A 12,014-nucleotide genomic window follows, 5' to 3' on the forward strand; every position below is an offset into this window, starting at 1 on the left:
AGCGAGGAGCCAGGGAGCCCCCAGCAGCAGAAGCCCAAACAGGTGAGAAAAAATCCTTCCCCTCCATCCCATGTGCTACCATTCCCTGCTGTGGGCTGTCCTCAAGGGCTGGAGTCATCAGAGACCCTGAAACCCTGGAGCCCCACACCAAGGCTGACTAGGGGCTGGATGGGCTCTCTATTGGGGTGCTGCAGCCCAGGAGGGCACGAGGTTTTTGGGAACCTTCTTCAGAGCAGGTGGGTAGAGAAAATCCCACAGCCCTCCCTTCTCCTTTGTGCATCCTTCTGAACCCCCTTTCCATGACTTTGAAGTACCCCATGTGGCGGTTTCCTAGTTCCTAGTTAACACTTTAATTAAGCCCCTCAGTTAAGCTGTCAGCTGTGACTCACTTTCCTCAGGCTGTGACCCTGAAAGCCAGACCCCCTTCTTGCATTTCGGCACAGCCCTCACGTACCACCCGACCTTGGAGGGGTCTCAGCAGCAATTTCATCCACCACCCAATTTAATCAGCACCCCCTCCTCAAAGAACTTCATTAAGTAACGAATGGCTGTCCTCCCTGCAGCTGCTTAAGGGATTAGGGGATGTGAAAGAGCTTTTCAGTGTGAGCTGCTGACATGGAAGAAAACAGCTGGTTCCCAGCTTCACTGTGGGACTCCCAGCTCCCCCTCCCCAAATTTGCAGTACTGGGATCCCACTGGGATCTGTCTGGATCACACCTTTTGCAAAACACCTTCACCCACCACCCTGGAGCATCTGGGAGGAACACAATCCCTATGAGGGGAAAGATGCTCTCTTAGGTAGTGGAAGCTCTAGAGCATGTGGATTTGCTTAGATTGCCTTCTGAGGGCCCTGAACTGATACCCACTCCCCAAATACCTCCTTTCCAGAGCCAAGTGCTGACCCACATGCTCTGTATTTGGTAAATCAGGGTTATTTATAGCCCAGCTAACTGGGATTAGGTATGCTGTGTCTAATCCTCCTGCTTCCTTGCTCCTGCTGACCTCCATCCCAGCAAGGCCCTGCAGCTCCTTTTGCGGGGGTGAGAGATGGAGGTGAGGAGCAAAGCTGTCTGCCCTTCCTCGTGTACCCTGTCTTGGCTCAGGTACCCAGAGTGCCCATCAGTGCCCAGAGTGGCTCTCAGCCAGGGTCCCTGTGGCACAGTGTGGCTTGTTCCTCTATGCTGACACAGTCCATGGTGTCAGGGCAGTGCCAGCATCACTTGTCAACCCCTTGTCTCTGGGGCTGGCACATGGCTGCCTGTCCCAGGGTAGATGCTGTTCTGTTTGTCTGCTAACAGTCCTTTCTGTTTTCATTCCTCTGCCTTCCCTGGGGGGTTGCCCCATGGTAAGTCACTCATTTTAAAGTGTGTCCCCCTACCCCACAGCGGGTCCTTGCTTCCATGCTGGGCCAGGAAAAGCACAGCTGTACTTCCGAAAGGGAGCTGGTGCTGTATGAGCAGGGGTTGCCTCACAAAGAGAAAAGGGGTTTAAGGCCATCACCACCTCTGCAGCACCATCTGTGGGGGCAGAAGCTGAAGAAAAAGAGGCAGGAACCTGGGCTGGAGCCTGAGGCCAAGCCAAGGCGGCTGCGGGTGAAGAAGCCGGGTGAGGCGGGGGCTGTCGAGGAGCCACATGCCCCAGCACAGGGTGAGCACAGATCACCACAGCTCCCATAGAAATGGGAGGACATACTGCCCACCCACCCCCCTCCCCCCCAACCCGCCGTGGCCCCATCCTGCACCTGCCGTTCTCTCCATCACGAGCATCTCTTGAAATGTGCAGGGGTGAAGAAGCTGAGGAAGAAAAAGGAGGAGAAGGGAGAGGAGGAGAGCGACAAGGATGCCTATTCCAAATTCACCAGGGAGCCTCGGAAGAAGAAGGAAAATCCAGCACCTCGCTCCCATGTGGCCAAGGGCCCCAAGAAGCAGCAAGGTGTGGTGACAGCACCCACCTCTCTGCAGGCACTCGCTCATGGCTCCTCATGTACCCATGCACCATGTCCCACCAGAGCCATTGATGCTCCCGGTGTCTGCTGGGCCTCTGCACACCCCTGGCAGAGCTTTTTGGCCAAAACCCAGCTACAGACCTGGGAGGAATGGGAATATGTCAGGGGACCTGCACTCATGGCCTTGGCTGGGGAGTTGGGACCGGGGGGAGGTGGGGAGTGACGCACTCCCTGGGATTGTGGCAGTTGGTGGCTAGCCAGTGCCATCAGGTCCCCAGCCACCTTCCTGCAGGAAAAGATTGGGCTTGACCCCTCCTCTGCACCGGGGCTGCAGCCGCGAGAGGGCGCTGGGACCGCGCCGGCACCGTCCGGCACCGGCCACGTCCCACGCGCCGCTGGACACCGGGACGGGACGGGACCCACAGCCCCGCACCCCGGCTGGGACAGGATGACTGTCCATTCCGGCCAGTCTTGTCGCAAGAGGATCCGTCCTCGCAAACCACGAGGCTGGGGGTCCCCGCTGCAAGAGGACATTGCGTTGCTGATGCCATGGTGTCACCTCTGGGCAGAGCTGGCTGAGGACGAGGAGGATGAAGAAGAGGAAGAAGAGGTGGAGAATAAAGACCCGCCAAAAAAGCTCAAAAAGAAGCTTCCTAAAGACCCCCCCTCAGGAGAGAGCCGGGAGAAAAAGCTGAAGCCGAAGGGTGAGTGTCCAGGGGTAGGGATAGCCTAAGCCTGGCTCTGTCATCATTTGCATCTGTCTTTGCTGGGATGAGGGAACTGCCTGCATCCGGTTCCCATCACTGTCCCGGGAGGCTCAGGGTGCTGCAGAGCAATCGCCCCCTCCCCATTCAATCTACCCCCAGCCCAGCCCTTCCTGCTACCCTCCACCCTGCTGCCTCCCTGTCCCCATCACTGCCTGTTCCAGCAGCTCATCAGCTCCTCTGTCCCACCAGGAGACAAGAGTGACTCTGACAGCAAAGCCAAATCTGCCAAAAGCACCAAGAAGGAGCAAATGTCCGTGTTTCAGGTGAAGAAGGAGAAGAAAAGCAAGAAGAAAGGTATAGGGTGAGCAGGAGGGGGAGGTATCCAGTCCTGCTGCCCCACAGCATCACCCTGAGCCAACAGCACCTGGTGTTGCATGACCATTTCCCCCATGTCCCTCACAGTCACCACCAGCAGTGATGAGGAGGATGATTCTGACTCCAGCACCAAACCCATCAGGTCAGAGAAGAAGAAAAACCCAGCATCCCTCTTCCAGACTGGTGGGGACCCCCCCAAGGAGAAAAAATCCAAAAAGAAAGGTGAGAGTCCAGCACCAGTGATGGAGGGTGGTATGTGCTGGAGGGGCTTCTGGGAGTGTAGGTGAGCTTGGTCGTGAAGGATGGGGGTTACAATTAATGGTGTTGGCATGTGTCTATGCCAAGCTTGATTTTGGGGCTCAGCAGAGTCAGGATCTTCCCCCTTCTGTGCCCCTGCCTGTTCCTGCCTGCAGTTCCTCCCAAAGGGGCTGAGAGTGAGGAGGAGATCCTGGAAACCCTGCAGAAAAACTCCAACAAGAAGGGGAAAGCAAAGAAATCAAAGAAGGTACAAAGGACCCCTCAGATCCATGGGGGTCCCCTTGGGGTGGGGTGGGGGAGAGCAGCTCTTCCACCCAGGGTGAGTTGGGAGGCTGCAGCATCCCCCAGCAAGACCCACTGCAGCATCATCTCCAAAGCCATCAGTTGCAGGGCCACAGCCCAGGGGGGAATTGGAAGCAAGGAGCAACTAACTGGGAAAGGAGGGGGGCTTTCAGCAGGTTTGACTTTGGGGTCACCTTCCCCTCTCATGAAGCAGCTGAAGGAGGAGAGGCCCCCATCTCCTGTCATTGAGGTGGACAACCTGGAGGAGTTCGTGCTGCAGCCAGCGCCGCAGGGGGTGACCATCAAGTGCCGGGTGACACGGGACAAGAAGGGGATGGACCGGGGGCTTTACCCCACCTATTACCTTCATTTGGATAATGACAAGAAGGTTAGTTAGGGTGAGGGCATGGAGACTCATGGGGCTCTGCATCCATCCTGGGGAGCACTCCCAGGGTTCTGGGGGGATGCTTACCTGTACCCCACTGTGGTGGTGGGTTCTGGATGGGGCTGCTTCCCTCTCCTGCAATTCCTCTTGGGAAATGCCCTACGTTGATGGTACCTGGGATGATGAGCTAGTGTCAACTAGAGAGCCCTGCTGATGCTGGGCTGGGCTCAGCCCCTCTCACCCTATGGCACAGCCAGTGTTTTGGGGATCATCTTCACTCCATGACTTGCTCAAGGTCATGGCAGTGACCTGTTGGGGGGTGAGCCAGAGACAGCACTGTCGATGGCAGTGACAGTGTCTGATCCTCACATGGTCCAACTGCTCTACCAGGTGTTCCTCCTTGCTGGGAGGAAGCGTAAGAAGAGCAAAACCTCCAACTACCTCATCTCCATCGACCCCACTGATCTGTCACGGGGGGGAGAGAACTTCATCGGGAAGCTGAGGTAGGAGCAGAGGTGGCACCCCATTCCTGCAGCACCCTGTTCCCACCCATGGATTACTGGTTGCTCCAAGAAATGGCTGGGTCAGACAGGAGGCTAAATTCAGCATTTCCCACTGCTGGGTCTGACCTGAGGAGTGGCAGGGGGCTGAGAGGGGAAAACAGGCTTGTCCGGTTCCTCCCAGCAGACAGGTCATGGCTAGAAAAGGTGCCCAGCAAGTCCCAGGCCACTGCATCACCAGGAGCCACACAGCAGTGCTGGGGGATCCCTGTAGTGGCAACACCCCGTAACACCCTGATTTAAGGGTGCCTTGAACCACAGCAAGTGACTAAGGAGTGGGAAGGATGGCACTGCTTGGGGGCTGCGTCAGGGGTTTGCAGCTAGACCAAAACAAAGCCTGTGCCTGGAGAGGGTTCACAGGGGGGCTGTGGTGGCTGTGGGGCTGTCAGTGGCATCAGCCATGACCATCTCTCATCCTTGGCTGCAGATCCAACCTGATGGGTACGAGGTTCACAGTGTTCGACAATGGTGCAAACCCCGACAGAGCCAATGCTGACTGGTCCAATGTGCGGCAGGAGCTTTCGGCCGTGGTCTATGTAAGCAGCAGCGTGGGAAGCCCTCCTGGACCTCCTGGGCAGGCAACGAGGGGGTCCCAACATGCACCCCTTCACTGGGTGCTGCCCCAGGGGAGTTGCAGGGATGCAGGATGAGCTGGAGCCATCCCTGAGTCCTTGTTCAGCCCCCATGAGTGGCTGCAGCCACTGGTGGTTGCTGGTTTTAGAGACGCGGTTTTTCCTGCAGGAGACCAATGTTTTAGGCTTCAAAGGTCCCCGGAAGATGACGGTCATCATCCCTGGGATGAATGCTGATGGTGAGAGGGTGCCCATCCGTCCCCGAAATGTAAGTCAGGGGCTAGGCTGGGCGAAACTCCTTGGGGGCTGGGTTTGCTGGGGATCACCTTGGATTTTACCAGTTTGGAGCATGGAGAGGCTTTCAGATGTCCCTGAAATTCAAGGCACTTACCTGGGAGGTGGGAGACACAGTGTCTGTACTTTTTTCTCTGTGACAGATCCCATTTCCATGTGGGTACTGCTACAGAGCATCCCCCCCAGGCACACCACAGAGGGTGGCAGGCCTCTGGGGGAAGTCACCCTGACCTTGCTCTCCCTGCTCTTGTCCCTCCCCAGGATAATGACGGCCTCCTGATGCGATGGCAGAACAGAAACATGGATAATGTAATTGAGCTGCACAACAAGGCACCAGTGTGGAACGACGAGACCCAATCCTATGTCCTCAATTTCCATGGCCGGGTCACCCATGCCTCTGTCAAAAATTTCCAGATTGTTCATGGCAGTGACCGTAAGCTGGAAAGGGGGCAGGATGGGATGGGAGGATGAGGTGGGGAAGCACTGCCTCATAAACTGGCCCCAGCACCCCCTTATTTTGCTGAGGTTTAGTTTTTTCATGCTTTGGGGTCCTGCCTGCCTTTGCTGGAGCTGGGATGAAGCCGGACAGGGAGATCAGTGTTGCGCAGAAGCTGCCCTTGGGCCCCAGCACTGGCAGAGGCAGCGTGCAGGGCTCCTGTTGCCACAGAGATTAGAGCAAGGACAGATCCTGTAGGGTGCTGAGCCCCCCATCACACTACAGCCACCCACTCAGCCCAGAACACCCCAGAGCTTTAGCCCCATCATGCACCCCACATCGCCAGTGGGCTCAGCCCAAGCCACACTGTACCTTGGGGACAGTCCGTCAGGGGTGGCAGCAGCTCTGTCTGGATGTGGCCACTTGTCACCTGTCTGGTACAGTCAGAAGCTCTCAGCCTCCAGGGTGTTGGGTTACTACACAGAAAGAAACCTCTTGAGGGCCCCTGGTTATTTTTACAGATTTCCTGTCACCCCCCTCCAGTAGCAGCAGTCCCACAGTCAGGGGATGGGAGTGCGGTCCCTGTCCCTTGGGGGACTGTGACTCCCAGGAAGGGGCTGCTGAAGGGACTAGAGGGTGCCGTGGTCCTTGTGCTGGACTGTGCAATGAGAAAATGATGCTTTTTTATAACATGTGCTGCAGTATGGTGCAGCCAGTGTGGGAGTCACAGGCAGAGCTTGGGGCTGGGGGGTGGGCAGCTTCTTTCAGACACTGGGAAAAGGCAGGATGGGTGCACAGGTGACATTCCAGTTGCTCGCCCTCTTTTCCACAGCCGACTACATCGTGATGCAGTTTGGGCGTGTGGCGGATGACGCCTTCACCATGGACTACAACTACCCTCTCTGTGCTGTGCAGGCCTTTGCCATCGCCCTCTCCAGCTTCGACGGGAAGCTGGCCTGCGAGTAGCGCCTGCACTGGGCCTGCTGGGACCACCGGGACCACCTGCCAGTGCCCGGCGGATGCTCCTTCATCCCTGTCTTGTTCCGTTCCCTGTGTTTCCACCTTCTGTCCAGTGCATGGTTGCAGTCACAGTTGCTCCTGGGGTGGTTCACAGAGCATGATGCTTGCCAAGCACCATGGGATGCTCATCCAGCTGCAGCCACCCTCTCCGAGCAAATTCAGGACAGACCGCTGGTCTGGGGTGATGGCAGAGTCAGGCCTGAGGTATATTTAGCAGATGAGGCTGACTGTGAGCCCTATCTCATCCCTTTGAGATGTTTCTTGGACTCGGATCCTGGAAACTCATCCCCCATTTTTTTTCTTTTTTTTTTAGATTCTGATTTGTATTTTTATGCTCAGTCCCCCAGTGAGAGAGTGGTCTCCTTGCTCTGTGTTTTTTCATCCCTCTGTGAGTCTGCACAGAGCCCACATGCAGATGGGCTCTGCCCAAGCTCCCAGCTAGAGACCCCCATCCTGGCTCGATGCCCACTGGGCGCAAAGCCCTTCTTTTGCCCCATTTTGTCCTGGTGTGAGTGGATGGCCAGTGCCCATGGTGTCTTTTCACCTACTGGGTCTCACCCCACTGCCCAGAAACTGTTGGGGATTTGGGTCCCTGAGAAGCAGCCTGGCACCCAGAGCACTGACAACCTATGGGCACGTGCTGAGGGATGGTGGTGCCAGTGGAGGAGGGCCAGCATCCACGTGAGGCAGAGCTGGCATTGCTGGCAGGGGGCCCAGCTGGGTCAGTTCTCCAGGAGGGACCTGGAAGAGAAAACTGAGGGTGCACCCAGGAAGCAATGGAGTGACTCATGAGGTGTGGTGTGGTGCTGAGTCATGCTCAGCACCCAGACAGGCCCTGCCAAACCCCCTGTGCCTCTACCACTCACTGCCCCTTCACCCTGCAACATCCCTCCAGACCCCACACATCCTGGGTGTCCCCACTGCTGCAACTGGCCCCACTGGTGCTCCCTGTTCATGGGGAGGTGGTGACCAGAAGGTGCCACCCCCTGTCTCAGACTGGTAGGGTATCATGGGGAGCTGCAGGGAGACAGTGAGAAGGGGAGATGCTGGAGAGGGGTTAGCTCAGTGAGAGCAGATCAGCCCATGCTCCTACTGCAGCACAATCCCACCTTTATGGAGTGAGGATTTGGCTTCAAAGACAGTCCCAAATCTGATTAATTCAGTGATAAGAAATACAGGGATATGCCAAGGTCCCCTGAAACACCGTCCTCAACTCCCTGAGCAGTTTCTCTTACCTGCTCAGCTAATGCACTGACCCGAGGACAATTTGGGCTTCCTTTCCCAGGACACATATAGGTTGTTTCCCCATTCTGGAGGTGATCTGAACCCCTCAAGTTATTGCATCTGAGAGGTAGCTGGAGCAGTTGGGCTGAGGAGTAGTAGATGGATGAGACAGATGTAATTGTGCAAGAGGGATGCTCGTCCTCACGGGACAGTGTTGCAACACTGACATGGCCCGAACCTGTCTCTGCATGGAGCTGAGGACAGATGACAGTGACAGTGGGACTATGAGCTGCTGCTGAACCACTGCCGAACATCTTGCTCTGGTAGCTTTGCAGATGAGAGTGAAAATTTTCTCACCAGCTGCATGAATCCAGGCTCCATCATTCATCAGCAGATGCTCATGGCAGGGGCAGAGGGAGGTGGACAACTTGGGGACAACGGGCTGGCATGGGACATTGTCCATTACCCGTGCAGTGAGATCAGAGACTGTCTTGTGAGCTAAAGGGAGAACCAGCCACAGCAGTTCAGGGGCAGCATCCCTCGTGAGGTATGGCCAGCAAATGTGAGGAAAGCAAGAGCTTTCTGCCCAAATCCAGCCAGGAACTCAACATCTGTTTGAAACTGGGACAAGCTCAGCTGATGGTTGAGCTAACACTTGTCCCTGTTTCCTCCAGTGGAAGCAGAAAAGAAGCAGCAGGGTGAGAGAGAGGGGTTTGGGCTCCCCAAGTTCTGGCTGGAGCACAAGCTGCTGTTATCCCAGCCGTTCCCCAGGATGATTCTCCCTCCCCTCACCCAAGAAGTCTCCGTTTTGCCGGTTGTTGCTTGCAAACCCCTCAGGTTTCCTGGCCTGTAGCCTAAGCACAGCAAAATATCTGCCTTGGGTGTCCAACACAATGTCACCCCATCTCAGAGCCGTAACTGCATCAGTCGCCCACCCCAAATCCCTTAGACAAACCCTCTAATGCAAACCAACTGCGGCACAAGAAACAAATGAAAACAATTTAAGAGGGCGATGGATATTCGGGCCCTTTGTTTGCGCTGGCTGTTAACACCAGAGGAGAGGAGGGATGGAAGCAGTTTAAATGTGTATCTACTTTGGCCGGCAGAAAGTGTGACGGATGCGCCAGAAGACCAATGACTGAGGATGCTGGGGTGTGCGTGGGTGTGAAAGGAATGCTCGCTGCAAGAAAAGAGAAAAAAAAAAGAGAAGAAAGAGCCTTATCAATGGTGTTTGAACCCAAAGTGTGTGTCTTCCTTGGAGAAAGGGTTTTCTCAATCCCGAGGGATGATATTTTCCCTGCATGAGACTTTGAGGCTTCTGAAGCTTCATTTTAGGGTGCTGGTGTTAGGCTGATGCTACAGGGATGGCCAGAGGCAACTGTCGTCAGCTCCTCAAGGGAACCTACTGGGAAATGCATTTTATTTTCGCAGAGATGCTTATAAGGCAAAGGGGAGGAAAAAAAATAAGACTCTATGATGCTGAGCACGTGTCCCTGTCAGGACCAGTGTTGCTGTGGTGCCAGCACCTCTCTCAGGTAGTGGCTGCTGGCATCCCCATCCCATGCTCATGAGTGGAAATATGCTGGTCTAGAGCTGATCAGGAAGATGGATCTGGGAGGTTCTTCTCCAGTCGCTTGCTACTCCCTCTTCCCCAGACCTCTGGGGCTCAGTGGGCTCCATACACCCAGCCCTGAGTAAAGGCTTAGCCCCTGCACTCTTGGGGAGCTGACAGATATTTTCCAGAAGGTAAATGCCCCATAGGGCAGGCAGCTGAAAAGGGAAAAGGTTGGTGCATTCCCAGAGAGTGCAGGAGGGGAGGCCAGCACTGGGAAACTCCCTGTCCAGCAATGGAAGGGCTGGAGCTGTTTGGTTCCCAGCAAGTTGCCTAGCAAAGAACAGCGTCTCAGCCCTGGGGGCTCTCTCTCCAGCTTTGAAGTGGTGATAGATTAATTAATTAAAGAAGTGATTGTGACGAGGTGTTTTTCTCTTCTCTTCCCTTTCCCTCCCCTTGTATTTATTTTGGTGACTTTTTTTTAGAGGGAAAGGCAAGGTAAGCTAGGCTGTGGCTTTGCAGGATAGGCTCCTTCTTAGTGCAGCAAGCAACAGGCAGCAATGGGAAAGCTAATATTTTTCAACTGCTTTTTAAAAAGGAGTCATTTCTTAATTAGTGAATCCATTCTGGAGAAGTGTTGGAGTTTTACAATGTTGTAGCTGTTCTTGGTGTCTTGCCTAGACTTGGATGTTCTGGCCATAAGAAAATATTATTTATGGCATTGCAGCTTGCAGCTCTTTTATATTATAATTTGGGAAAGGAAGTTGCTTGTTCCCACCAGTGGACAAAAAAATAGCAGAAACAAGGATTACGGACTTCTGAAGCAGAGAAAAAAAAATTAAGAGGCAGAACAGAAACAAACCACTGAGCCGGGCTTGAATCATTGCACTCCAGAACAAGCTCATCCCAGCACCGCTAGTGGTTGCATTGGATGCTGAAGCGAGACCCCTGCCTGCTCAGCAGGCCCAGAGCAGCAGTGACCCCCTTGGTACTCCCCTGCACAGCATTACATGTGTTCCTAAACATTTGCAGATCAGGCTTTTATTCATGGGCTAATGCACACTTGTTTGCTCATGCCTTACTCAGCCTAAACTACTATTGAACTCAATTAAGGCTGTCATCTCCAGGAGCACTCAATGTCATTTTTGCCCAAGTAAGGGATGAGTAACGAGGCTCTGAACAGTCCTTGGAGAATAGCAGCCATTTTGTTACAGTTTTTAGTCCAGATTTCTTACAAGTTAACACCAGGCCAAGGGTGGAAGAATGCGATATGGCTTTATGAATCACACACAATTGCTGAATGTGCTGGATGCTTCAGAGCCTGTCACTTCATGGGCTGAAGAGCTGGCTTGTCCCAAAATGCTTGAATACAACCAAGCTCATCACAAAAATTAGAAAAATATGTTTCTAGAAGGGATGGGATGCAAAGAGGATCCCATCTCCAAGCAAGGCAATGGGAGGATTCCTCTCTGTGGGTTTTGAGTACCACGGCACAGGTCTGTGCCGCACATCTTCATCCGGCAGGACCAGAGGTTTTGCCCCTGTTGGGGCTGTGGCTCCCGACAGTGGGGCTGGGTTGTGGCCAGGGACTCGTATGCCATCAGCCAGCTGTGGCTTAGCACGTTGCCATCCATCAGCTTGCTCAGAGGAAATGACCATGGCTTGGCTCCTGGATGAGTTCCCTTGGGAACTCATTACAACAGTGGGGGCTGAGATCCCCATCCAGGGCACAATGGGGTGGGTGTCTGGGAGAGATGGGGAATCTGCAGTCTGGTGGGATGCGGGGAACTGAGTATATGTGAGGATAAGGAGAGGGATGAAGGTCTTGGGAGGGTGTTGAAGATGTGAGATGGGAATAAGGAAGAGGATGACGATGTGCAGCAGGGCACTAGAGTGTGCAAAGGACAATGAAGATGTGCAGAAGGGGATGAAGGTGAGCACAGGGACGAAGGTAAGTGCAGGGGTGAAGGTGAGTGCAGGGGGGCACGGATATGCAGAGTGGGATGAAGGTGAGCACAGAAGCGATGAAGGTGTTCACGGGGAGCCCTGGCCGGCTGGGGACGGGACGGGATGGGACAGCAGCACCCTCATGCCCCGGCCCGAGAAGGAGGAAGAGGAGAAGGATAGTGAGGAAGGTTCATAGAGGGCGCTCCTAGAGACCGGGCCGAGCCGAGCTCCAGGGCTGCCCTTTCCCCAAAAAAAACTCCCTGCAGAGGGGAAGTCCCGCGTCCTTGCTGCCCCGACGGGGAGGTCGGGAGAGTCGGCCGGCAGGAAGGGCCGAGAGGAGGAAGAGGAGGAGGAGGAAAAGAAGGAGCAGGAGGAGGAGGAGGAGGAGGAGGAGGAGGAGAGCAAGGGGAGAGGAGGAGGAGAGCAAGGGGAGAGGAGGAGGCCCAACCCGGCCCCG

The 12,014-nt window shown here is 55.0% G+C and overlaps 1 protein-coding gene across 1 annotated transcript; it reads left to right on the forward strand.

The window, feature by feature from the left end:
* Window positions 1-1,787: 1,787 nt before the first annotated feature.
* Window positions 1,788-7,213, forward strand: TULP1 (TUB like protein 1). The gene is made up of 11 exons (XM_051808932.1): window positions 1,788-1,932; window positions 2,515-2,649; window positions 2,902-3,006; window positions 3,115-3,249; window positions 3,441-3,532; window positions 3,779-3,955; window positions 4,343-4,455; window positions 4,940-5,048; window positions 5,254-5,352; window positions 5,640-5,811; window positions 6,647-7,213. The coding sequence occupies exons 3-11, from the start codon at window positions 2,961-2,963 to the stop codon at window positions 6,778-6,780; spliced, it is 1,077 nt and encodes a 358-aa protein (XP_051664892.1). The 5' UTR covers window positions 1,788-1,932; window positions 2,515-2,649; window positions 2,902-2,960; the 3' UTR covers window positions 6,781-7,213.
* The last annotated feature ends 4,801 nt before the right edge of the window (window positions 7,214-12,014 follow it).

This window comes from Manacus candei, unplaced genomic scaffold (assembly GCF_025592945.1).
Source record: "Manacus candei isolate 608988 ecotype Guabito, Panama unplaced genomic scaffold, ASM2559294v1 h1tg000073l, whole genome shotgun sequence".
NCBI lineage: Eukaryota > Metazoa > Chordata > Aves > Passeriformes > Pipridae > Manacus > Manacus candei.

Coding starts and splice junctions, on each gene's coding strand:
- TULP1 (XM_051808932.1), top strand. CDS start 2,961: ATGTCCGTGTTTCAGGTGAAGAAGGAGAAGAAAAGCAAGAAGAAAG. Junction 3,007..3,114: donor GAAGAAAAGCAAGAAGAAAG/GTATAGGGTGAG, acceptor TGTCCCTCACAG/TCACCACCAGCAGTGATGAG. Junction 5,812..6,646: donor GATTGTTCATGGCAGTGACC/GTAAGCTGGAAA, acceptor TCTTTTCCACAG/CCGACTACATCGTGATGCAG.